Genomic DNA, 27,519 nt, shown 5'->3' with positions numbered 1-27,519 from the left:
ATAGGAACGGGGAGGTTTTGCTGTCAGCGGTGTGGGAAGTGTTGAAAGCAATGGTGAGGAACAAGGTCATCTTGTTTAAGGCTCAGGTGGACAGAGAGGCAAGAGAGCAGTGACAGTGGTTAGTAGAGGAAATTCTGGAGGTGGATGGAAGATATACAGAGGATCCGATTCCAGATCTTCTGGTGAGGAGGAAGGAATTGCAGGCGCGGTTTGACCTTCTGGCCACAGGAAAGGGAGTTTGGCAGTTGGTGGGTGAGGGGGGCCATGTTCGAGTATGGGGAGAAGGCCGGCCACTTGATGGTGGACCCACTTCGTTGCAGACGGCTGTGAGAGAGATTGTTTGGTTCCAGGATGGGACAATGGAGCCGGTGGTGTCACTGGAGCAGGTGAACCAGGCTTTTGAGGAGCTCTACAATAATTTGTACAAGTCAGAGCCACGGAGGATGTGTCAGACATGAGGGAGTTTTGAGGTGGTTGGCGTGTCCCAACGTAGGAGAGGGCAGGGTTGCAGGAGCCAGTAGGGGTGGAAGAATTGCGGGTGGCGATAAGGAAGATGCAGACGGGTACGGCAACGGAGCCAGATGTTTTCCCAGTGGAGTTTTTTTTTAAAAAGTTTATGCATAAGTTGGCACCGCTGTTGGTGGAGATGTTTGAGGACGCAGTGGATCTGCCAGAGACTATGGGACAGGCATCCATTTCATTGCTGCTTAAAAAGGACAAGGACCGGGTGGAGTGTGGTTCGTATCGGCCAATATCTCTGTTGAATGTGGATGCCAGGATTTTGGCAAAGGTGCTGGAGGAGTGCCTCCTGAGGGTGACTGGGGAGGATCAGACGGGGTTGGTAAAGGGCAGACAGTTGACATCAAATGTGTAGCGTCTGTTGAATGTGGTGATTTCTTTGGCAGAAAGGAAGGAGTTGGAGGTGGTGATGGCGCTGGATGCAGAAAAGACGTTTGATCGTGTGGAATGGAGCTATTTGTTTGCAGTGTTGGAGAGGTTTGGGATCAGGCCTGGGTTGTGGCATGGATGAAATTGTTGTATAAAGATCCAATGGCGTGTGTGCTCACAAATTAGATGAATTCACCATACTTTCCGTTGCATACAGGAATGTGGCAGAGTACCCAATGCTCTCTTCTCTCTTCTCTTCCCCCCCCCTCCCCCTGCTGCTTGCGCTGACAATAGCGCTGAGGTGCTCAGATAAATGGAGTGGGATAGTGAGGGGGGTTTTGGAGCATGAGGTGTCCCTGTACTCAGATGATCTGTTGCTGTATATCTCCAACCCGGGCTCTTCAGTTTAAGAGATTTCTGCTTGGGAGATTTGGGGCTTTTCGCTACAAGTTACATTTGGGGAAAAGTGATTATTTTGTGGTGTCCAGTGATGGGAGTGATGTGTTATACAACAATCGAAAATGAATACAGAGGCAATTTTGGCAGCACTTTAGGTTGGGGACGGGGTCGAAGTTGATGCTGATTCGAGGGAATCCTGGGTTTGAGCCAGGGAGGATAGATGCACGGTTTGGGGGATGGTAGGAGCACGGGTTGTTGGAAATGATACCTTATTTTTAGAGTATGGTTTGCGAGTTTGGAGGAGTTGGGGAGAAGTTGGGAGTCCCACGTGGGGAGGTTTTCAGGTACACGCAGATGCGGGATTTCGCGAAAAAGATTTTTCCAGCGGCACCGTTCCCCTTGTTGCTGGATGGGATGTTGTCAGTGATAGGGCTGGAGAGGAGGGTCACCTGAGCTATTTTCATGGGAGGAGGACAAGGCCTCAGTGGAGGGGGTGACGGCTAAGTGGGAGGAGGAGCTGGGGGATGGCGCTGGAGGAAGGGTTGTGGTCTGAAGTGCTGCGGAGGGCGAGTGCCTCAACCTCCTGTGCGAGGCTGGGGTTGATGCACTGAAGGACAGTGCACCTGATGAAATCGAGGGTGAGCAGTCGTTTGAGGGGGTGGAACTGTGGGAAGGGCCCAGCCAATCACATTTGCATGTTATGGCCCTGCCCGAAGTTGGAAAAATTTTGGAGGTCGGTCTTCAGCACCACGTCAATGATCCTGCATGTGGACTTAGAGCCTAGTCCCCTGGGAACCATATTCGGGGTGTCAGACTTGCCGGAGTTGCAGATCGGAGTGATGGCAGATGTTTTGGCCTTCACCTCATTGATCACTCGCAGGCAGGCAGGTTCTGTTGGGGTGCAGGTCGGTTTCTCCACCCTCAGCCTGGGTGTGGCTGGTGGGATTCAATGAAATTCTTGTACTTCGAAAAGGTGAAATTTGCTGTGAGTGGTTCCATAAGAGATGGGGTCTGTTTATATTACATTTCAAGGAGCTGGTTACCATCAACTGCTAGGGGGGAGGGGAGGGAGCAAAGTGAGAAGGTTGGTTAGATAGGGGTTGGATTTTTATTGGTTTTAATTCAGTAATGTAATACGTTATGAATGTTAAAATCTGAATTAAAGTGACTTCCGGGTGCGGCGATGACCAGCTGAGTCGCACGTTTCGGCAGCTCCCTGTGAAACGGACTTTTGGGCTCTTGATAGGAGCCCCAACGGCAATTTTGACGGCTAAAAACACTGTGCGGTAAACCAGAAGGAAATCCCCCCTGGATACGGATGGAAAAAGGAGGAGAGAGTGGCCAGATTGCAGTGGATCCTTTAGAACAGCGGCAAGGAAGGCAAGCAAAAACCAAGATGGCGTCGGAAGGTGGCAGTTTAACATGGGGCCCTGAACAACAAGAGTTCTTGAAATGCTGTGTGGAAGAGATCATAAAGGAAATGAAGAAAGAGCTGTTGGCCCCGATACTACAGGCGATCGAAGGGCTAAAGGAGGAACAAAAGACCCAGGAGCGGGAGCTTCGGGTCGTGAAGGCAAAGGCAGCCGAGAATGAGGACGATATACAGGGCCTGGTGGTGAAGACGGAGACGCAGGAGGCACATCAGAAACGATGTGTGGAAAGGTTGGAGGCACTGGAAAACAACGCAAGGAGGAACAACCTGAGGATTCTTGATCTTCCTGAAGGTGTGGAGGGAGCGGACGTCGGGGCATATGTGAGCACGATGCTGCACTCGTTAATGGGAGCGGAGGCCCCGGCGGGTCCGTTGGAGGTGGAGGGAGCATACCGAGTGATGGCGCGAAGACCGAGAGCAGGAGAAATTCCCAGAGCCATAGTGGTGAGATTCCTCCGTTTTAAGGATAGAGAAATGGTCCTTAGATGGGCGAAGAAAACTCGGAGCAGTAAATGGGAGAACGCGGTGATCCGCGTTTATCAAGACTGGAGTGCGGAGGTGGCGAGAAGGAGGGCGAGCTTTAATCGGGCCAAGGCGGTGCTTCATAAAAAGAAGATAAAATTTGGAATGCTGCAACCGGCAAGACTGTGGGTCACATATCGAGGGAGGCACCACTACTTTGAGACGGCGGATGAAGCGTGGACTTTTATTGTGGAAGAAAAACTGGAATGAGCGGGTTATTAAAAAGAACGTTCGAACAAAGTGGTGGGGCGAATGTGGGGGGCAAAGAGGGGTTTTATGTACTAATCCTGCGATGTGGTAACTTTTCTCTCTCCCACAGGTGGTGATGGGGGGAGGTGGAGGAGATGGGGTGTTGGCCATTGGGGGCGGGGCCAAGGGAGAAGCGCGGGCTTGGTTCCCGCGCTATGATAATCATGGCGGGAATAGAGAAGCAGGAAGGAGGGGGCGTCGCACGGTGCGAGCCGAGGTCACGGGGGGGAAGCCGAGGTCAGCCAGAGTTTGCTGACTTCTGGGAGCAACATGGGGGGAGTAATTATGCTAGCGGGGGGGGGTGGGAGGGGGGAATTACTGGGTTGCTGCTGCTGGGGAGAGGGGGGAGCTGGTATGGGAGGGGATGGGCGGGGGGGCACCGCCTGGGGGAGATACAGCTGCGTGGGAACCGGGTGAGGAGCTGGAAAAAGGTGATGGCTAATTGACAAGGGGGGGGGGGGTAGGAAGCCCCCCAACTCGGCTGATCACGTGGAACGCGAGAGGGCTGAACGGGCCGATAAAGAGGGCACGGGTACTCGCACACCTTAAGAAACTTAAGGCAGATGTGGTTATGTTACAGGAAACGCACCTGAAACTGATAGACCAGGTTAGGCTACGCAAAGGATGGGTGGGGCAGGTGTTCCATTCGGGGCTAGATGCGAAAAACAGGGGGGTGGCTATATTAGTGGGGAAGCGGGTAATGTTCGAGGCAAAGACTATAGTGGCGGATAACGGGGGCAGATACGTGATGGTGAGTGGCAAACTACAGGGGGAGACGGTGGTTTTGGTAAACGTATATGCCCCGAACTGGGATGATGCCAATTTTATGAGGCGGATGCTAGGACGCATTCCGGACCTAGAGATGGGAAAGCTGATAATGGGGGGAGATTTTAATACGATGTTGGAACCAGGGCTGGATAGGTCGAAGTCCAGGACTGGAAGGAGGCCGGCAGCAGCCAAGGTACTTAAAGATTTTATGGAGCAGATGGGAGGTGTAGACCCGTGGAGATTTAGCAGACCTAGGAGTAAGGAGTTCTCGTTTTTCTCCTATGTCCATAAAGTCTACTCGCGAATAGACTTTTTTGTGCTGGGTAGGGCATTGATCCCGAAGGTGAGGGGAACGGAGTATACGGCTATAGCCATTTCGGATCACGCTCCACACTGGGTGGACTTGGAGATAGGGGAGGAAACAGGAGGGCGCCCACCCTGGAGAATGGACATGGGACTAATGGGGGGGGGTGTCTAAGGGTGAGGGGGTGCATTGAAAAGTACTTGGAACTCAATGATAATGGGGAGGTCCAGGTGGGAGTGGTCTGGGAGGCGTTGAAGGCGGTGGTTAGAGGGGAGCTGATATCAATAAGGACACATAAAGGGAAGCAGGAGAGTAAGGAACGGGAGCGGTTGCTGCAAGAACTTTTGAGGGTGGACAGACAATATGCGGAAGCACCGGAGGAGGGACTGTACAGGGAAAGGCAAAGGCTACATGTAGAATTTGACTTGCTGACTACAGGCACTGCAGAGGCACAATGGAGGAAGGCACAGGGTGTACAGTACGAATATGGGGAGAAGGCGAGCAGGTTGCTGGCACACCAATTGAGGAAAAGGGGAGCAGCGAGGGAAATAGGGGGAGTGAGGGATGAGGAAGGAGAGATGGAGCGGGGAGCGGAGAGAGTGAATGGAGTGTTCAAGACATTTTATAAAAAATTATATGAAGCTCAACCCCCAGATGGGAGGGAGAGAATGATGGGCTTCTTGGATCGGCTGGAATTTCCCACGGTGGAAGAGCAGGAAAGGGTGGGACTGGGAGCACAGATCGAGGTAGAAGAAGTGGTGAAAGGAATTAAGAGCATGCAGGCGGGAAAGGCCCCGGGACCGGATGGATTCCCAGTCGAATTCTATAGAAAATATGTGGACTTGCTCGCCCCGGTACTGACGAGGACCTTTAATGAGGCAAAGGAAAGGGGACAACTGCCCCCGACTATGTCTGAAGCAACGATATCGCTTCTCTTAAAGAAGGAAAAGGACCCGCTACAATGCGGGTCCTATAGACCTATTTCCCTCCTAAATGTAGATGCCAAGGTCCTGGCCAAGGTAATGGCAATGAGAATAGAGGAATGTGTCCCGGGGGTGGTCCACGAGGACCAAACTGGGTTTGTGAAGGGGAGACAGCTGAACACGAATATACGGAGGTTGTTAGGGGTAATGATGATGGTCCCACCAGAGGGAGAAACGGAGATTGTAGTGGCGATGGATGCCGAGAAAGCATTTGATAGAGTGGAGTGGGATTATTTGTGGGAGGTGTTGAGGAGATTTGGTTTTGGAGAGGGGTATGTTAGATGGGTTGTTTATAGGGCCCCAGTGGCGAGCGTGGTCACGAATGGACGGGGATCTGCATATTTTCGGCTCCATAGAGGGACAAGGCAGGGATGCCCTCTGTCCCCATTATTGTTTGCACTGGCGATTGAGCCCCTGGCGATAGCGTTGAGGGGTTCCAAGAAGTGGAGGGGAATACTTAGGGGAGGAGAAGAGCACCGGGTATCTTTGTATGCGGACGATTTGCTACTATACGTGGCGGACCCGGCGGAGGGGATGCCAGAAATAATACGGATACTTGGGGAGTTTGGGGATTTTTCAGGGTATAAATTGAACATGGGGAAAAGTGAGTTGTTTGTGGTGCATCCAGGGGAGCAGAGTAGAGAAATAGAGGACCTACCGTTGAGGAAGGTAACAAGGGACTTTCGTTACCTGGGGATCCAGATAGCTAAGAATTGGGGCACATTGCATCGGTTAAATTTAACGCGGTTGGTGGAACAGATGGAGGAGGATTTCAAGAGATGGGATATGGTATCCCTGTCAATGGCAGGGAGGGTGCAGGCGGTTAAGATGGTGGTCCTCCCGAGATTCCTCTTTGTGCTTCAGTGCCTCCCGGTGGTGATCACGAAGACTTTTTTTAAAAGGATTGAAAAGAGCATCATGGGTTTTGTGTGGGCCGGGAAGACCCCGAGAGTGAGGAAGGGATTCTTACAGCGTAGCAGGGATAGGGGGGGGCTGGCACTACCGAGCCTAAGTGAGTATTATTGGGCCGCTAATATTTCAATGGTGAGTAAGTGGATGGGAGAGGAGGAGGGAGTGGCGTGGAAGAGATTAGAGAGGGCGTCCTGTAGGGGGACTAGCCTACAGGCTATGGTGACAGCCCCATTGCCGTTCTCACCGAGGAACTACAAAGAACAAAGAAATATACAGCACAGGAACAGGCCCTTCGGCCCTCCAAGCCCGTGCCGACCATACTGCCCGACTAAACTACAATCTTCTACACTTCCTGGGTCCGTATCCTTCTACTCCCATCCTATTCATATATTTGTCAAGATGCCCCTTAAATGTCCCTATCGTCCCTGCCTCCACTACCTCCTCCGGTAGTGAGTTCCAGGCACCCACTACCCTCTGCGTAAAAAACTTGCCTCGTACATCTACTCTAAACTTTGCCCCTCTCACCTTAAACCTATGCCCCCTAGTAATTGACCCCTCTACCCTGGGGAAAAGCCTCTGACTATCCACTCTGTCTATGCCCCTCATAATTTTGTATACCTCTATCAGGTCGCCCCTCAACCTCCTTCGTTCCAGTGAGAACAAACCGAGTTTATTCAATCGCTCCTCATAGCTTATGCCCTCCATACCAGGCAACATTCTGGTAAATCTCTTCTGCACCCTCTCTAAAGCCTCCACATCCTTCTGGTAGTGTGGCGACCAGAATTGAACACTATACTCCAAGTGTGGCCTAACTAAGGTTCTATACAGCTGCAACATGACTTGCCAATTCTTATACTCAATGCCCCGGCCAATGAAGGCAAGCATTGACTACCTTCTCCACCTGTGTAGCCCCTTTCAGTGATCTGTGGACCTGTACTCCTAGATCTCTTTGACTTTCAATACTCTTGACGGTTCTACCATTCACTGTATATTCCCTACCTGCATTAGCCCTTCCAAAATGCATTACCTCACATTTGTCCAGGTTAAACTCCATCTGCCATCTCTCCGCCCAAGTCTCCAGACAATCTAAATCCTGCTGTATCCTCAGACAGTCCTCATCGCTATCCGCAATTCCACCAACCTTTGTGTCGTCTGCAAACTTACTAATCAGACCAGTTACATTTTCCTCCAAATCATTTATATATACTACAAAGAGCAAAGGTCCCAGCACTGATCCCTGTGGAACACCGCTGGTCACAGCCCTCCAATTAGAAAAGCATCCCTCCATTGCTACCCTCTGCCTTCTATGGCCTAGCCAGTTCTGTATCCACCTTGCCAGTTCACCCCTGATCCCGTGTGACTTCACCTTTTGTACTAGTCTACCATGAGGGACCTTGTCAAAGGCCTTACTGAAGTCCATATAGACAACATCTACTGCCCTACCTGCATCAATCATCTTAGTGACCTCCTCGAAAAAACTTGATAGAGTTTTTCGAGGAACTACACCACAAGCCCGGTGGTGGTGGCTACACTGAAGATTTGGGGACAGTGGAGACGGCATAGGGGAAAGACTGGAGCCTTGGGGGGGTCCCCGATAAGAAACAACCATAGGTGTGTCCCGGGGGGAATGGATGGGGGATATGGAATGTGGCAAAGAGCAGGAATAACGCAACTGAAAGATCTGTTTGTGGATGGGAAGTTCGCGAGTCTGGGAGCGCTGACCGAGAAAATATGGGTTGCCCCAAGGGAATGCATTCAGGTATATGCAACTGAGGGCTTTTGCGAGGCAACAGGTGAGGGAATTCCCGCAGCTCCCGACACAAGAGGTGCAGGACAGAGTGATCTCAAAGACATGGGTGGGGGATGGTAAGGTGTCAGATATATATAGGGAAATGAGGGACGAAGGGGAGACTATGGTAGATGAACTAAAAGGGAAATGGGAAGAAGAGCTGGGGGAGGAGATCGAGGAGGGGCTGTGGGCAGATGCCCTAAGCAGGGTAAACTCGTCGTCCTCGTGTGCCAGGCTAAGCCTGATTCAGTTTAAGGTATTACACAGGGCACATATGACTGGAGCACGGCTCAGTAAATTTTTTGGGGTGGAGGATAGGTGTGCGAGGTGCTCGAGAAGCCCAGCGAATCATACCCATATGTTTTGGTCATGCCTGGCACTACAGGGGTTTTGGATGGGGGTGACAAAGGTGCTTTCAAAAGTAGTAGGAGTCCGGGTCGAACCAAGCTGGGGGTTGGCTATATTTGGGGTTGCACAAGAGCCGGGAGTGCAGGAGGCGAGAGAGGCCGATGTTTTGGCCTTTGCGTCCCTAGTAGCCCGGCGCAGGATATTGCTAATGTGGAAAGAAGCCAAGCCCCCGGGGGTGGAGACCTGGATAAATGACATGGCGGGGTTTATAAAGCTAGAGCGGATTAAGTTCGTCCTAAGGGGGTCGGCTCAAGGGTTCACCAGGCGGTGGCAACCGTTCGTCGAATACCTCGCAGAAAGATAGACGGAATGGGAAAAAGAAGGCAGCAGCAGCAGCCCAGGATCGGGGGGGGGGGGGGGGGGGGGGGGAGGAACCAGAAGGACTCTCAGGGTTGTTAATATATACTGTATAGTATGTATAGGTCGTTGCTACAGATAATTATATATTGGACTGTTAAATTATATTTTTGGAGAGTGTTACTTGTGACAAGGCAGTTGCCAATTAGGGCTAGTTTTCATTTTTGTTATTTATTATTTATTCATTTTTTGTTTATAAAATCGGTCATTGTTATTTGTGTTGTTATAATATTGTCTAAAGGATGCACAATGTACTGTGTTGGTTGACCAAAAATTTTCAATAAAATATTTAATTTAAAAAAAAAAAATCTGAATTAAAATCTTTTTAAAAAGTAATTATTTCGCAGGCTCCAATTCATGTCTTAAATTTTCTATCTACATTTCTTCATCACTTAATTCTCACATGCAGTAAGTATTTCTATGGCTGTCTCACATTTAGACGCGCGTTTTCCTAACTCTGAGTGGGTTTCTTCCCACTGTCGCTGTCTGACTGGTCCCAGAACATTTAGTCCTTTCCCAAAACTGCCTATCCATTTACGGTTTAAGTACTGCCTAAATGACGTTTCCCATTCTGGCTGAGACTCAGCCAGTTCTCAGAACTCAGTTAATCAACCCAGTAATTGACCATTTTGGGGGTCTGATGCCGATTGGCGGAGACGAGAAAAGTGTGTCTCTCCTTAATCTATTTAAACTTCTTCCTAGATGTCTTTGTCACTAACTTCCCGTCCAATCTCGCCTCGCACTTGAAGTTTGCTGCACACATGCCAGGGTCATTTTTGGAGGTTTGCCTATCAACCGTTAATTTTAATCTTTTGCTCTCCAACAATTTGCCTGCAATGTTGGTGGTTAGAGCACGCCCTTAGAACTCTTCGGCTACCCAGTCCTTTGTTTTATGCTCCCTTAGCCCATTTGATCCTGGCTATCATGTGGGGCTCACTGCCCTCTTAATTCAAGCTCAGGCTGGGTGACTGAGATGTTAACTCCAGACTGACTGCCCTGAACCTAGATCGTGCCCACCATAAGACCATAAGACATAGGAGCGGAAGTAAGGCCATTCGGCCCATCGAGTCCACTCCACCATTCAATCATGGCTGATTTCAACTCCATTTACCCGCTCTCTCTCCATAGCCCTTAATTCCTCGAGAAATCAAGAATTTATCAACTTCTGTCTTAAAGACACTCAACATCCCGGCCTCCACCGCCCTCTGTGGCAATGAATTCCACAGACCCACCACTCTCTGGCTGAAGAAACTTCCTTTGTCAGCCATGGCTGCCTAATCCCCCCTCTGATAACCTTTCTTTTCTTTGGGATGAACCTCTGCACTGTGTCCTCAGTTACTCCCAGAAACTCCTGCCATTGCTGTTCTACTGTCTTTCCCACTAGGCTCTGCTCCCAGTCGATTTTCGTCAGTTCCTCCCTCATGCCCCTGTAGTTACCTTTATTTAACTGGAACACCTTTACATCTGATTCTACCTTCTTTCTTTCAAATTGGAGATTGAATTCTACCATATTATGATCACTGCCTCCTAAGTGTTCCCTTCCTTTTAGATCTTTAATCAAGTCTGGCTCATTACATAACACTAAGTCCAGAATGGCCTGTTCCCTCGTGGGCTCCATCACAAGCTGTTCCAAAAAGCCCTCCTGTAAACATTCAATGAATTCCCTTTCCTTGGGTCCACTGGCAGCATTATTTACCCAGTCCACCTGCATATTGAAGTCCCCCATGATCACTGTGACCTTGCCTTTCTGACATGCACTTTCTATTTTGTGGTGCATTTTGTGCCCTCGGTCCTGACCACTGTTAGGAGGCCTGTACATAACTCCCATTATGGTTTTTTTGCCTTTGTGGTTCCTCAACTCTACCCACACAGACTCCACATCATCTGACCCTATGTCATTTAGTGCTATTGATTTAATTTCATTCCTAATTAACAAGGCAACCCCGCCCCCTCTGCCCACCTCCCTGTCTTTTCGATAGGTTGTGAAACCCTGGATGTTTAAATGCCAGTCCTGAACCCACTGCAACCATGTCTCTGTGATGCCTACCACATCATACCTGCCAGTCACAATCTGGGCCACAAGCTCATCTACCTTGTTCCGTGCACTGCGCGCATTTAAATATAGCACCTTTAATTCTCTATTGACCGTCCCTTTTTGTTTTCTTAGTGTGGTGGACCTTGGTTTACTGAGCCTTTCCATACACTGTGTCATATTTTGTGGGATGGGGACTATCGTAACCTCTCCTGAGTTTTGTCTTTTCGTGCTTTTTTTTGTATTCCTAAGCAGCTACGCTTCCCACTGATTACTTCACCTCTTGGTTCCCTGACTTTCCCTTCCCCCAATCTTTAGTTTAAAGTCCTATTGACCACCCTATTTATTCTTTTCGCCAAAACACTGGTCCCAGCTCGGTTCAAGTGGAGACCATCCCAACGGTATAGGTCCCCCCTGTCCCAAAACTGATGCCAGTGTCCCATGAAAAGTAACCCCTCTTTCCCACACCACTCTTTCAGCCACGTGTTAACTTCCCTTATTCTTGCCTCCCTATGCCAATTTGCACGTGGCTCGGGCAGTAATCCGGAGATTATGACCCTTGAGGACCTGTTTTTAAATTTGAATCCTAGCTCTTTATAATCTCTAAACAGGTCCTCTTTCCTAGACTTGCCTATGTTGTTGGTACCGACATGGACCACAACAACTGGATCCTCCCCCTCCCTCTCCAATATCCTTTCAAGCCGGTCAGAGATGTCCCGCACCCTAGCACCGGGCAGGCAACATACCATGCGGGACTCTTTATCCTGCTCACAAAGGATACTATCTATCCCCCTGATAATAGAATCCCCTACAACTACAACTTGCCTATTTACTCCCTCCCCTTGAATGGCCTGCTGAACCATGGTGCCTTGGTCAGCTGACTCATCCTTCCTGCAGCCCTGTTCGCCATCCACACAGGGAGCAAGTGCCTCATACCTGTTGGACAGAGTCAAGGGCTGAGGCTCCTGAGTTCCTGACTGCTGGTTCCCTTTACCTGCCTGACTTGCAGTCACACCCTGCTGTCCCTGGCCACTGGCAGGATTTAAACTACTTTGACAGGTGTGACTGCCTCCTGAAACACAGTGTCCAGGTAAGTCTCCCCCTCCCGGATGTGCCTCAGTGTTTGAAGCTCAGACTCCAGCTCATCAACTCTGAGCCGGAGCTCTTCGAGCAGCCAACACTTAGTGCAGATGTGGTCGCTGCAGCTCGCAATGGGATCTGCCAGCTCCAACATCAAGCAGCTCAAGCACATCACCTGACCAGCCATCACTAATTAATTAATTAGTTTAATTTAAGTTTATGAGTTTAGCTGTGTTTTTTTTTAATTTGGGGCAGATTTGCTATCAACCACTCAGATCACAGCTTCCCTCTGACGTCACTTTTGGGAAGAAAAAAACTGGAAAACAGGAAGTTACCGTTAGGTTTTTATACTCACAGAGACTGCTCCTCCTCCTCCGAACGGCTCCCGAAATTAGGCCCGAAGAAAAAGAGAGAACAAAACAGTAGGGAAAAAGCACCTTCTCCCACTCTTCTCCGAATTACCTCACTGCACCAAATTACCAAATTCTCACTCGGTCTGTATCTCTCTCACTCAGGCTGTGTCTCCTTGACCTGCGCAATGCTTACTAATGTGCGCTTTCTGTCTGTCTTTTATACAGACATTAGCCAGAGACATCAGACTGTTTTTGCCCTCTACTGGCTTCAACTGACGAAACAGACAAATGAGTTGTAATTTGGATTGTACGCAATGCAAACTTCATTTAATACAACTTTATCCGACTCAAGAAGTTACAATACTTAAATGGAAACTTAAATTCAAAATACTACCCAATAGAGAGAACTGGCCAAGCTCACGGGGTATTCTTCTGAGTTTCCAAAGTCAGAGTCTCTTCTCCGCGAATGTTGATTCCAGGGTTATTGCTGCAGAAGCCTCTTTTTAAACAATCCTTTATCAAGTAGGCATCAGTTGCCCTTGGAGAGTCTTGTTTTTGCTGTTTCAGCATAAAGTGTTATCGGTGAAGAGTCCAGATGTACAAGCTGTTGTTCCTTTTGCCACAAAACTCATTTTGTAAAGTTGCAGTATCTCACACACAAGTGTTTCATTTTATTGCTAAGCATTGTTTAACAGGTAATTGAAAGCTATTTCTGGTATGATAACGTTAATTTAATCCTGTTTGTAATAGTTTGTTTTTGATATACCATATCCCTATTTGTGCGTGGAGTCACTCCTGGAGGGAGTTATTCTATTATCACAGTCTTCGGAATTGTATAAAATATTGGGGTATCCTAGCAACTGTTGGGGTCTGGCCCAGGATCATAACATAATAAGTGTAAGAAATCAAAGAGGATTAAAATTAACTCTAATCCGCTTACATTTTAATATAATTTTAGTGCAAATTTTGTTTCCAGTGACACACGAAAATAAGTATCTATCTGTTGATGCAAAGCTACAAAGGACATTTGGTTTGATAGGGCTTATGTTTTCTTGATGCTTAACTATAGCAAATATTTTGTAATGAAATAAATAATTTCTGACTTCCGATGACGGCCATGGAGTGAGTGGTCGCTTATTTGGTAGCTCCCACTAGTGGTGGACCTTTGAGACATTTTCCCCCGACTTATGGGGGATTGGATAGGCAAAATAGGAGATTGGTGAGATAGAGGAGAGTAATTACCCACCAGTGCATGGATTCGTGGACCAGAGGTGGTCTGAAAAGGATAGATCGTTGGTCAAAGAAGGGAGTGGAGTCTGCAGCACAGAAAAATATGGCGGACGCTCAGGGACTGGGATTGCCGGCCAAGTGGTCAACGGAGCAGCTGGTGAACTTCCTCCAGGAGAGTTTTGCTCAGCAAAGACTAGAGTACCTGATTAAGACGGGAATTGACCGGATGGAGCAAAGATTGGAAGCCCAGGTCCAGGCGATCCAGAAGGTGGAAGAGACGGTTGCTGAGCATGATGACCAGCTAACCGCGATGGCGGCGGAGATGGGACTGATGAAGCACCATCAGAAAAGGCTGCAAAAGAAAGTGGAGGATCTGGAGAAATGGTCGCGTAGGCAGAACCTGAGGATCGTTGGCCTCCCGGAGGGCAGCGCGGGATCAGATGCAGGGGCATATGTGGCGTGTATGTTCGAGAAGCTGCTGGGGGAAGGTGCATTTACTCGGCCCTTGGAGGCGGACAGGACGCACAGAGCGCTTATGAGGAAGCCGCTGATAAATGAGGCGCCGAAGGCGATGGTGGCACGAATGCATCGTTTCCTGGACAAGGAATAGATCTTGAGGTGGGCCAGGCAGACGAGGAGCTGCAAATGGGAAGATAACAAGCTGCACATTTTCCAGGACTTGGGTGAGGGACTGGCCAAAAGAAGGGAGAGTTTCAATAAAGTTAAATCAGCCCTCTTTAAGGAGGGGGTGAAGTTCGGCATGCTATATCCAGCTCATTTGTGGGTCACTTAGGAGGGCCAAGAACTTTATTTTGGATCGCCGGATGAGGCGATGAACTTTCTTAAGGACAGGGGACTGGCAGGTGATGGAGGACATTGAACTTGGGGGCGAGTAATTCTGTACCTATGCTGCTAAATTTCTTTTCTCTTTGGGTTCTGTGTGTATTGTTTTTGTACCACTTTTTGGGCCGTTGCTCAGTTTTGTAGGCGGGTGAACTTCTTAATAGGGGATGGTGGGTTGAATTTTCTTCTTGTGTTTGTTGGGGGGATTGTTATGTTTTGCATATGTATGTTCGAGTGGTGGGGAGCGAGGGAGATCAGTGTGGGGTAGGTTGCTTGGTGCCATGGGTGGAGGCTACCAGGCTAGCTGGGCAGGCTAGCTCCCAGAAGCGCAGTGGGGGGTCAGCAGGTGATAAGTTTGTTGGAGGGGGTTGGGATTGCTATTTGGTTAGACAAATTGGAGGTCAGTGACGGTGGACACCCGGGGGCGGGCCTGAGGAGGCGCGGACGCAGACTGGAGGCTGGCCTAAGAACGGTGATGGTTGATAGGCAGGGGGTGGTGGTGGGGGTGCCCCCCCAACCAGGCTGATCACATGGAACACGAGAGGACTGTATGGGCCAGTCAAGAGGGCTCGCGTGTTCGCACATTTAAAGAATTTGAACGCGGACGTGGCAATGCTACAGGAGATGCACCTGAGGGCAGTGGATCAGACTAGGCTGCGGAAGGGGTGGGTTGGGGAGGTGTTTCATTCGGGCTGGACTCTAAAACTAGGAGGGTTACGATCTTGATCAATAAGCGGGTGTCTTTAGAGGTAGGGAGTATAGTGGCGTACGCGGGGAGTGAGAAGCTGGAGGGGATACCGTTGGTATTAGTAAATATTTACGCACCAAACTGGGACGACGCGGAGTTTATTAGGCGCATGTTAGGGACGATCCCGGACCTGGACTCGCTTAAGCTGATCATGGGGGGTGACTTTAATACGGTCATTGATCCGAGATTGGATCGGTCGGGTTCAAGGACAGGGAGGGTGCCTTCTGCGGCAAAAGGAATTAAAAGGGTTTATGGAGCAGATGGGAGGGGTAGATCTGTGGAGGTTCGGACTGCCAAGAGCGAACGAGTTTTCTTTTTTCTACCATGTTCACAAAGTGTACTCCCGGATTGATTTTTTCATTTTGAATAGGGCTTTGCTGGCGGGGTGATGAATGCCGAGTTATTCAGCGATTGTCGTGACGGACCATGCCGCACACTGGGTGGATCTACGAGTGAGCAAGGAGGGGGGGGGGGGGGGGGGGGGGGGGGTCAGCGCCCGCAGTGGAGATTGGATGTAGGATGTTAGCGGGTGAGGGAGGCCATCCAGAATTATTTGGAGATAAATGACACGGGGGAAGTTTCGGCAGCAACAGTGCGGGAGGCGCTGAAGGGGGCGCTGAAGTAGTTAGGGGGGAGCTGATTTCGACACGGGCTCAGAGGGAGAAGGTGGAGCGGGCGGAGATGGACAGGCTGGTTAGGGCAATACTCCAGGTGGATAGAAGGTACTTGGAAGCCCGGAGGCGGGGCTGTTGAAGGAGTGGCAGAAACTGCAGATGGAGTTTGGTCTGATATGTGCATGGAAGGCAGTGGGGCAGTTGAGGAAGGCGAGAGGAGCGATATATGAGTAAGGGGAAGAGGCCAGTAGGATGCTAGCACAGCAGCTCCGGGAAAGGGAGGCGGCCAGCGAGGTAGGAAGAGTGATGGACAGAGGGGGCAACACAGTCTTGGACCCAACGGGGGTGAATGGGATGTTCAAGGAGTTTTATAGTCGGTTGTATGAGTCAGAGCCCTCGGCTGGGGTGGAGGGGATGAGGCAGTTTTTGGACGGTTTGGAGTTTCCGAAGATGGAGGAAGGGTTGGTGGAGGGGCTGGGAACTCCGATCGGGATTGTAGAAGTAGTAGAGGGAGTGGAGGCCTTGCAGTTGGGTAAGGCCCCAGGACCGGATGGCTACCCAGTGAAATTTTACAAGGCGTTTTCTGGGATGCTGGGCCCGCTGCTGGTGAGAGCATTTAATGAGGAAAGGAAATAGGGTGTTCTCCCCCCAACAATGTCACAGGCCTCTATTTCATTGCTCCTGAAGCGGGAGAAGGACCCAGAACAAGGTTCGGAGGTGGCAGAGAGCAGGGAATGAGAGGCTGTGGGGTTTATTTATTGATGGGAGCTTTTCCTGTTTGGAGGATCTGGAAGAGGAGTTTGAATTGTCAGGAGGGAATGGATTTTGTTGTCTGCAGGTGAGGGTTTTTGTGCAAAGGCAGGCTTCTACTGCCACGGGATACAAGACAAGGTCATCTTTAGAATGGGAGTGGGGGAGGGGGAAGGTATCGGAAATCTATAAAGAACTTCTGGAGTGGGAGGAAACCCAGATAGGTGAGATATAGCGTAACAGGAAGGTGAGTTGGGAAAGGAGTTAGAGGCGGGCCTGTTGGGAAAGGAGTTAGAGGCGGGCCTGTGGGAGGATGCTCTGAGCAGAGTCAACACGTCCTCACCATGTGCCAGGCTCAGCCTGATACAGTTTAAGGTGGTTCACCGGGCACACATGACAGTGGCCCGGGTGAGCAGGTTTTTTGGGGTGGAGGACAGGTGTGTGAGGTGTGCAGGAGGGCCTGCAAATCATGTCCACATGTTTTGGGCATGTCCAAAGCTTAGGGGATTCTGGCAGGGATTTGCGGATGTCATGTCCACGGTGCTAAAAATGAGGGTGGCACCAGGTCCAGAGGTGGCGATTTTTGGAGTGTCGGAAGACCCGGGGGTCCAGGGAGCGAGAGAGGCTGACGTTTGGCCTTTGCCTCCTTGGTAGCGTGGAGGGACTCTGAGCCCCCAAAATCAGGGGGTATGGGTTAGCGACATGGCCGGGTTTCTCAGGCTTGAGAAAATTAAGCTCGCCCTGAGAGGATCAGTGTTAGGGTTCGTTCGGAGGTGGCAGACGTTTATCGACGACTTCGGGGAAAACTAAACTGTTAGCAGATACAATAATTGGGGGGGGGGGGGTAGGGTGTAAGGGGGACAGGGGTAGTTAGGTTAGTTTGGTTTACCTTAGGCGGGAACAGTGAGAGATGAGGGGGGGTGTTATGCACTGAATTATGTTTACATTTGTATTTGTACTTTTTGTTGTTATAAAACCATAAATGCCTTAATAAAATGTTTGTTAAAAAAATAAATAAATAACGTCTGATTTCCTGCATTATGGCACCGCTCCCTAATGTATCTTTGTCCATCTGCCTTGCATTGAGTCAAGACATTCCAGAGTGCTTCGCAGTACTTGTTTGATGTATTCATTATTGTCGTGGGTGACACGGTAGCACAGTGGTTAACACTGTTGCTTCACAGCGGCAGGGACCCAGGTTCAATTCCCGGCTTGGGTCACTGTCTGTGCAGAGTCTGCATGTTCTCCCTGTGTTTCCTCCGGGTGCTTTGGTTTCCTTCCACAAGTCCCGCAAGATGTGCGTGTTTGGTGAATTGGACATTCTGAATTCTTTCTCAGTGTACCCAAACAGTGCCGGAATGTACTTTTCACAGAAACTTCATTGCAGTGTTAATGTAAGCCTACTTGTGACACTAATGAAGATTATTATTATTATTATGTAAGGGAAGTAGATATGGAGTGGACGTTTCCCTTTTTGCTTCCTTTTACAGATTGCGTATCCTCTATTTGTTAATCTGAAAACTGCACTTTTTTTGAACCCCATCAGTTTTTAGTGCAGGAAGTCTAGTTGTTTGGCTGCACTGTTTACCTTGCGATTTTTGTGGTGAGCATGTTAAGAAGAAACCTATTTCAGGTACCCTGTATTTAATATTCAGTGATGCATCTCACTTTTCTAGCTGTTTCATTTAATTTAAACTTGGCTTCGGCTATTGTATGTTTATATGGGATATCCAAAATCCAAAAGTATCTGAAATCCAAAATGCAATCCGATAAAGGATACTCGACCTGTATTTTAACTGCATTACACAATTTTATATGCATGTATTTATGTTCATACTCTTCTATAGCTCTTAGGTGTGACTGGTATTATGAAGCAGGACGGATGATTGCAGTATCAATAGTTCATGGTGGTCCGTCACCAAACTTCTTCTCCACAACTCTATTTCATTGTCTGGCCTATGGTCCAGAGGTAACTGAACCAACTATGGAAGATGTGACACATTTCGAGATGGCACAAAAGATTAAAAAGGTAAATCCTTAATGACACTTATACTATTTTTAAAGTGCTGTTCTCAGGGCACCGGGCTAACACCTTTAAATAAAGGTAATAAAATAAAGGTAAATACCCAAAAGCAGATGAAATCCATCAAGAACTGGTGAATCAATAGAAGTATTTTCCTTTCTGCTGGTGTTATCATGTGAGATGAGGGGTAAATATAAGTCCTTGTAGGTGTAATCCGAAAAAACACATTTTTCAATTGCTTGATGCAAGCTGACTGAACCTCATAGAGAAACGTTAAGGACAGCATGGTGACACAGTGGTTAGCACTGCCGCGTCACAACGTTACAGACCCGGTTTCAATTCCTATCTTGTGTGATTGTATGGCGTTTGCACATTCTCCCTGTGTCTACAGGTTTCCTCTGAGTGCTCCAGTTTCCTCCCGCAGACCAAAGATGTGCAGGTTAGGTGGACTGGCCATGTTAAATTGCCCCTTAGTGCCCAAAAAGTTTGGTAGGGTTACACGGCTTATGGGTGTAGAGTGGGGGCATGGGCCTAGGTGTGGGTGCTCTTTCGGAATGTCGGTGCAGACTCGATGGGACAAATGGTCTCCATCTGCACTGTAGGGATTCTTTTTTTAATACATTTAGAGTACCCAATTATTTTTTTTCCAATTATGGGGCAATTTAGAATGGCCAATCCACCTAGCCTGCACATCTTTGGGTTGTGGGGTGAGACCCATGCAGACACGGGGAGAATGTGTAAACTCGACACAGACAATGACCCGGGCCGGGGATCGAACCCAGGTACTCAGCTCTGTAAGGCAGCAGTGCTAACCACTGTGCCACCATCCTGCCCTTCGATGTAAGATTCTATGCTGCCTTGTGTGGGAATTGGAAGAAAATATTCTTCTGCATTAAGAGGAGGGTACTGAGGATGGAATCTTTATTATGTGTTGATTGTGTTAACGCTGGTTTGAGACTTTGATACAAAATGCATTTTGAAATGTAGAAAGTGTTCTATTCACAGAACCTCTGTACCTTGAGAAGGAAAGCACCTCTCTGACATTGATGATCACCAGCCTTGTCCTGTTCAGTTTCTAATTTTAATTACCTCTAACAGAGAAAAGGCTAAATCATGGGCGCAATTTAACGGAAATGTAACAGAGTCCCATGTTGAGCGGGTTTAGCCTGTTGTTTCCTGGCGTTCGCAGTGCCGAGAAAGACCCCGCTCTCATCCTGGACTCTTTCATTTTGGGGCCTCAGCGAGGAACGCCCTGCCGAGGCCGCATTAGTCCCATTCTTAAATGGAGCCCTGATCCCGAGACGCCCCAACGCAACCCCACCCCCCCCATACCCCAACTCATCTATCGGGGTGTCATTGAGCCCCTCATGACCCACCTAATAAGGGCACACCTGGGCCCAATCCCTGGTGTGGGCAAAATGCCACCCGGGAACCTTGGCAGTGGCAGGGTGGTACCCAGGTGACACTGCCAGGCCCCCGATTCCCTGGGAGTCACGCCCCCCCAAAGTGCCAGTACGTCTTGTCCCTATTTGTAGAAACCAGTACCAACTGGCACTCAGTCAAGTTTTCCGAGGCGCAGGTGTTGGATCTCACGCCTTGGGTAACACCGAAGAGTGCATAGCAAGGTGCTGCTTACTGCAGCACTTTAATGTAGCCAGACCTGGGTCCCGCCCATTATGGGTGGGATCTAGATCACAACATCTCGAGAGGGCCCGTTAGATCTTGTGAGGCGTGACGAACCGGGGAAATCTCGTCACCAGCTGCGTCGTGTCCCGGTTCAAGCGCGGCCATTAGATTTCACCCCATATCTAAGGGTCCACATAACGCTACTGTGTACTTAGCAGCATCATCCCCATCAACTGTCTTAACCTTGAATATTGGGCTGGATTCTCCGCAGCCCCACGGCGAAATCGCATTTGGCACGGGTTGGAGAATCGACTTTGACACCCGAATCGGGTCCGGCGCCACTCCCGCGATTCTCCGGTCCCTGGAGAATCGCTCGCCCGCGAATCACACCACGTGGCTGGGGAGCATTGCCAGAGGCCCGCCCAGCGATACTCTGATCCCGACCGGCCGAGCTAACCACATCTGGCCAGTCGAGGCTCTCGCCCGGCTGCTGCGGACTAAGTCCGCGGCCGCCTTGGTGGTGGGGGGGGTGAGGCCTTATGGGCGGCCGGGGAAGCGATCGGGCGAGTCGGATAAAGCGGCGCAGGCAGATCAGGGAGGGCATTTTTTCTTAGTGCTGATCCGCGGATGCGCGGACTCAAGAGCCGGAAGTGCGTGCCCTCTTATCTGCAGCCAAAGCTGCGTAAAGCTCTCCGGGTCCCTGCTAGCCCCCTGCAGGAAGTGAATTGCTCTTTATTTTTTGCAGGAAACTGAGGAATGAAACGCCAGCGTTCTTTTTATTACTTTTTCTGAGTTACAAAGCCAGGGCTCAGAGTGTGGTCAGGGGCGAACCCCTAATCCAGCTCCTTGCCTGCTCCAAAAAACAATTCAAATTCAAATTGAATCCAATTCATGGTCCCCACAAGAGAGACATACCAGGTCTGAGCCAAAAGGCGACTACACTTGCCAACATAGCCCCATTTCTGGAGAATACAGTTCCTTGTGTGGTCTGTGGAGAAGAATGGTGGGGTCAAGTGAGAAATTGTTTCATACACATCTGCACCTGTTGTTCAACCATTACACTTCATCTGCAAAGTATATATAGCACTTGCACCTGATTGACTCCAAATGCTTATTTTGAAATATAACTAAGTACAGTCGAGCAGGTAGGGAACATGCCATCAAAATCAGGCAAAGCTGGTATCTATTTTTTGAAATAAGCTGCAAATGTGGTGACAACCAATCAACAATGCAGCCAACAGGTTGTTCTAAATACGTTGTTAAATCTATTTGGATGCCAACTTGTATTCTCACAGGTGAGAAACTCAGTACAGGAAACAAAGTTTATAATAAAGCCAAAAACAAATTGCAACTAAACAATTTATATTAATCACGTGACGACCTCGGGTTTCAGTTCACGGTGTCTCTACTACAATTAGTTGAAGAAAATAAAATGGGACTTTATCTTCTCGCATTTATATGCATCCACAATTCCAAGTATTTTGAAATGAAAATGAAATGAAAATCACTTATTGTCACAAGTAGGCATCAAATGAAGTTACTGCGAAAAGCCCCCAGTCGCCACATTCCGGCGCCTGTTCGGGGAGGCTGTTACGGGAATCGAGCCATGCTACTGGTCTGCCTTGGTCTGCTTTCAAAGCCAGCGATTTAGCCCTGTGCTAAACAATTATTTTTAAATTGGCTGCAAGACTGACCATCCACAGAACAGGCCAAAGTGTACTATTTATAAGTCCATCTATCCAATGTTAGAAAGGGTGGCTGGAGTAACAATCAGGTAAGCCAACAGTAAAAGCAGTGAAAATAACTAATACCTTTCCTTCTAAATAAAATTTGAAGGAAGTCAAAAGTAAGATACAACAACTTAATTTTAAAACTGCATAACAAACCATGTAAAATATTATGTTTAAAATCAACATATTGTTTCAAATGAAATTTTGCACTTGGAAATGTTTCCATTATTCTAATGTTACAATAGCCTAAATTGTTATTGTAGCCACATTTATTTTACTTGCATATTTAAAGAGAAAAAAGGTAACTGCCTTCTACTGCATCCTTAGTTCAGTTTGGATGAGGTTCTAAATAAACCTCTTGAACTTCGAGTCATAGAGGTCTACAGCACAGAAAAGGCCCTTTGGCCCATGTGTCTGTGCCGGTCAAAAACAACCACTGAAGTATTCTAATCCCATTTTCCAGCGCTTGGCCCATAGCCTTGTATGCCTTGGCATTGCAAGTGCGCATCTAAATACTTAAATGTAACGAGGGTCGTTGCTTCCACCATGTTTTAAGGCCGTGAGTTCCAGACTCTCATTACCCTCTTGGTAAAAAGTTTTTTCCCCTCAACCTCCCTAAGCTTCCTGCCCCTTACCTTAAATCTATGCCCCCTGGTCATTGATCCCTCCACCAAGGGGAAAAGTTTCTTCCTGTCTATCTATGCCCCTCATAATTGTAAAAAACATCTCAATCATGTCCCTTCTCAGTCTCCTGTGCTCCAAGGAAAACCGTTTAAGTCTATCCAATCACTTCATAGCTAAAACTCTCCAGCCCTGGCGACATTCTGGTATATCTCCTCTGCCAGTGCTATCACATCCCTCTTATAATGTATATTCCAGCACTGCACACTATACTCTGTGGCCTAACCAACATTTTATACAGTTCCAGCATATCCTCCCTGCTCTTAAACTCTATGCCTCAGCTAATAAAGGAAAGTACACAATATGCCTTCTTAACCACTGTATGCTAACATAAGTGACCGGTGGACATGCACACCAAGGTCCTTCTGATCCTCTGTGCTTCCCAGGGCCCCCCTGTTCATCATGTATTCCCTTGCTTTGTTTGTCCTGCTGAAGTGCATCACTTCCGATTTATCCGGATCAAATTCATTTGCCACTGATCAGCCCATCTGACCAGCCCGTCTATATCCTCCTGTAATAAGGCTGTCATCCTCACTTTTACCACCCCACCAATTTTTGTATCATCTGCAAACTTACTGATCAACCCTCCTAACGTTCATATCTAAATCATTTATGTAAACCAGAAACAACAAGGACCCCAACACTGATCCTTGCGGGACACCACTGGACACAGATTTCCAGTAAGACACCACTCGACCATCAACCTCTGCTTGTTGCTACTCAGCCAATTCTGATCCAATTTGACAAATTTCCTTGGCTCCCATGGGCTCTTACCTATACTATCAGTCTCCCATGTGGGACCTTATCAAAAGCCTTGCTGAACTCCAAGTAGACCATGTCAAATGCATTGCCCTCAGCCACATACCTGGTCACCTCTTTGAAAAATTCAATCAAGTTGGTCAGACATGACCTCCCCTTACAAAATCATGCTCGCCTGACGAATCCCTGCCTCTCCAAACGCAGATTAATTCAGTCTCTCAGAATTGCTTCCAATAGTTTCCCCACCACTCAGGTTAGACTGACCTGTAGTTTCCTGGTTTATCTCTTCCTCCTTTCTTGAATAATGGGGCCACATAGGCTATCCTCCAGTCCTCCAGCACCTCTCCTATGGCCAGAGAATTGGAAATTATTCCAATTTCCCCTATTTCCTCCCTTGCCTCACTCAGCAGCCTGGGATACATTTCATCTGGCCCTGGAGATTTGTCTACTTTTAAGCCTGCCAGATCACTCAGAATCTCCTCTCTGTCTGTTAATTGCATTAATTTTATCACAGTCCATCTCTCTGATTTCTATACCCACACCGTCCCTCTCACGAGTGAACACTTAACACAAAGTATTCATTTAGAACCCTACCAATGTCCTCCAGCTCCACACACAAATTACCACTGTGGTCCTCAATGGGCCCTACTCTTTCCCTCGTTATCCTTTTATCCTTAATGTACTTAGGATTTTCTTTATTTTATCAGCCAATATCCTTTCATGTCCCCCTTTTGCACTTCTGATTTCCTTTTAATCTTCTCTTTTGCACATTCTATATACCTCTAGGGTGGCAAGGTAGCAAAGTGGTTAGCACAGTTGCTTCACAGCTCCAGGCTGCCAGGTTCAATTCCTGGCTTGGGTGACTGTCTGTGTGGAGTTGGCACTTTCTCCCAATGTTTGCGTGGGTTTCCTCCGGGTGCTCCAGTTTCCTCCTGTAGTCCAAAGGACTGGCCATGCTAAATTCCCCTTAGTGTCCAAAAAGGTTAGGTGGGGTTACGGGGATAGGTGGAGGTGTGAGCTTGAGTAGGGTGCTCTTTCCAAGGGCCCATACAGACTCGATGGGCCAAATAGCAACCTCCTTCACTGTAAATCCTATGATTCTGCTGTTTTGAGCCCTCAACATCTGCCATAAACCTCCCTTTTTCTTTTTATCCAATGCTGTATTTCCATGTGAGGGCATCTGGCGGTTAAACAAACAAACAAAGAACAAAGAAATGTACAGCACAGGAACAGGCCCTTCGGCCCTCCAAGCCCGTGCCGACCATACTGCCCGACTAAACTACAATCTTCTACACTTCCTGGGTCCGTATCCTTCTATTCCCATCCTATTCATATATTTGTCAAGATGCCCCTTAAATGTCCCTATCGTCCCTGCCTCCACTACCTCCTCCGGTAGTGAGTTCCAGGCACCCACTACCCTCTGCGTAAAAAACTTGCCTCGTACATCTACTCTAAACTTTGCCCCTCTCACCTTAAACCTATGCCCCCTAGTAATTGACCCCTCTACCCTGGGGAAAAGCCTCTGACTATCCACTCTGTCTATGCCCCTCATAATTTTGTATTAAGTGTGGATGCCAGTGATGTTTGGACGTTGGGAGGGGCGTGGAGTTGTGGTCACTGAAGCCCCGATGGACGGGGATATTGGCGGGGGGGGGGCTTTACTTTCACTGAGATTGGAGCTCTCTTAATAATGATATCTGTAGAGTCGTGCTTGCCAGCCCCGTCAGAGTGACCACGCAAAACACTGCTCGTCCGAAAGCCTGGAGAGAAAATCTGGACACGCCGATTTTCAGTCAAAACCTAACACTTTGCCATTTGTTGGGAAAATGGTATGTCTTCACTGCAGACCAACCAAATGATCTGTACAGATTTATTATGAAAACAAACAGAGGTTACACTAAATTCAAACTTCTCTTAAGATCCAATATTCTTTTATAGGCTTATCAACGTGCCCAACTTCTCTTTCGAATTTCATTATTTTTTTGTCTTTGAACATCTAGTCTCTCATCTCCTTTTAAAGGTTTACTATTTAATGTATTTTTTCACTCACTATTCTTATCAAAATGGTGTCAACTCATCAAAATTATTCGGACATCTATCTATTTCCTCTTTAAAATGTGATGTGGAGATGCCGCAGTTGGACTGGGGTGAGTACAGTAAGAAGTCTTACAACACCAGGTTAAAGTCCAACAGGTTTGTTTCAAATCCCTCGCTTTCGGAGCACAGCTCCTTCCTCGGGTGAATCTGATTCACCTGAGGAAGGAGCTGTGCTCCGAAAGCTAGTGATTTGAAACATACCTTTGGTCTTTAACCTGGTGTTGTTAGGCTTCTTTCTGCGCTCTTTAAAATAAACCATGCTCCCTATTTGTAAGTTGTCTCAAACTTTACCTGTATCCCCCCATACCCAAAGTTCAATTTGGTTCTTTTATAAAAAGAAAAATAGTTTCAACATTGATTGCCATGGATTACAGGCGCGATTAAACCACCACACTGCGCCCTGCACGGAAATGGGCTCACCAGGTAAATAGCAGGAAAGGCCAAGATGGCCGTTCGAACCAGTTTGCAATTCACCTGGCCCCGCCCGATGGCGAATCCAGTTCTTGCATAAATATTATGGCGAGAATATTATTAACCCTCATTTGCATTCCTTTCAATCTCATTCATGAAATTGAAGCTGAATTGATTGCTGTTGGTGAGCGAGTGGCTTTGCGTCTGTGAGGCCTCCAAGCCATCTTTAAATATTGTGGAGTCCCATGACGGGGGCAACCATCTGTCCTATCAAACACTTACAGGACAGAGCCCTGCTGTGCCTTCAATACTGAAAGTCAATTTCACTCTCTTTGAGCAGCCTCTAGCTTCACAGCTGAAGGATATTGCAAATGACAAATTAGCCTTGTTCGTTGTGATAGCACTTCATGCTTCTGAACTTACAAGTGCCCACTCCATGGTACACATGCCGTGCTTCAGAGGATAATTAATACTTAGCATCTCAAGTGAACTTTGAAGCCTAAACACTGTGCCTGAACTCTGAGAACGTCAGCACCATAGAGGCAGATGGCAACAATCAAACACTAAAGAGCAGGTCTTCAGCATTGGGGATCCTTTCGCAGCCAAAGGGTTAGTGTGTGAATCAGGAAAGGACACCTGAACACGGCCTCCCTAATGTTCCCGGCAGAGGTCCGGGGTATCGGGTCTCCTGATGTGGCCAGGAGTGTATGTGCAGAGCAAGGTTTACCAGCACCACTGGCTCGCTTTGCGGCATTCTAAGGAAAAGCGAGAGAATCATTGCCGGGGGGGGGGGGCTGTGGGATATGAGGGTCCCAGGATGGACGCCCTAATGGATTGTCGGTCTCTCTCCTCCATTTGCTTCCAGATGAAAAAATGTTTGCTGATGTGGATCCCGCTGAGGCTGCCCTCGCATTGCTGGTGGCAGCCAAGGCAGGCAGGCAGCGGCAAATAAGGCGGCAGCAGCGACGTGCAGGGGGCCGCCACCCACCTTGAAAATCCGACAGCCCATCAGGCCGAAGAAGTACCCAGAAGGGTAGGCCAGTGATGGCCCATGGTGTACAGGCGTTGGCGTTATTGGTCTTTAGATGAGAAGACGGACAGCATGTGCCGCAGGATAACTTGCCTCAACAAGAGACAGTGCAACACCTGTGCCACGCCCTCTTGTACATTGCACCCCGTGGAGGACGATGATACCCACTCCCAGTGCCCATGAAGGTCACCGCAGCCTTAACGTTTATGCAACCAGCTCGTTCCAGGGGACGTGTGTGGCATTTATCAAGCTACAGCCCACAGGTGCATACAGGAGGTCACGGGTGCCTTGTATGTCTTATATCCAACCACGTCACCTTTGAACTGGACAAGGCCCACCAAGATGCCCAGCCATGGATCTCCACCATCACCGGGATGCCCCAGGCCCTGGGGGTAATAGATGGTATGAATGTCACCTTGCACACACTGGGGCATCGGGGAGTGCCCTTCATTAGCAGGAAGGGATTCCACTCCCTGAATGTTCAGATTGTGTGCGGCCACC

At 48.5% G+C, this 27,519-nt stretch overlaps 1 protein-coding gene across 2 annotated transcripts in view; it reads left to right on the top strand.

The window, feature by feature from the left end:
• The window catches only part of LOC140399001 (G2/M phase-specific E3 ubiquitin-protein ligase-like), a 486,739-nt gene that overhangs the window by 337,439 nt on the left and 121,781 nt on the right, over positions 1-27,519 (top strand). For both annotated transcript variants that reach the window (XM_072488055.1, XM_072488045.1), the window contains one exon: positions 18,509-18,690. In XM_072488055.1, the coding sequence (XP_072344156.1) occupies positions 18,509-18,690 (182 nt within the window). The remainder of the gene's footprint in view (positions 1-18,508; positions 18,691-27,519) is intronic.

The sequence above is a fragment of the Scyliorhinus torazame genome, chromosome 2 (assembly GCF_047496885.1).
Source record: "Scyliorhinus torazame isolate Kashiwa2021f chromosome 2, sScyTor2.1, whole genome shotgun sequence".
NCBI classification, from domain to species: domain Eukaryota; kingdom Metazoa; phylum Chordata; class Chondrichthyes; order Carcharhiniformes; family Scyliorhinidae; genus Scyliorhinus; species Scyliorhinus torazame.
The sequence above is the reverse complement of the archived record's forward strand: the minus strand, read 5'-3'. Positions and strand labels throughout refer to the sequence as shown.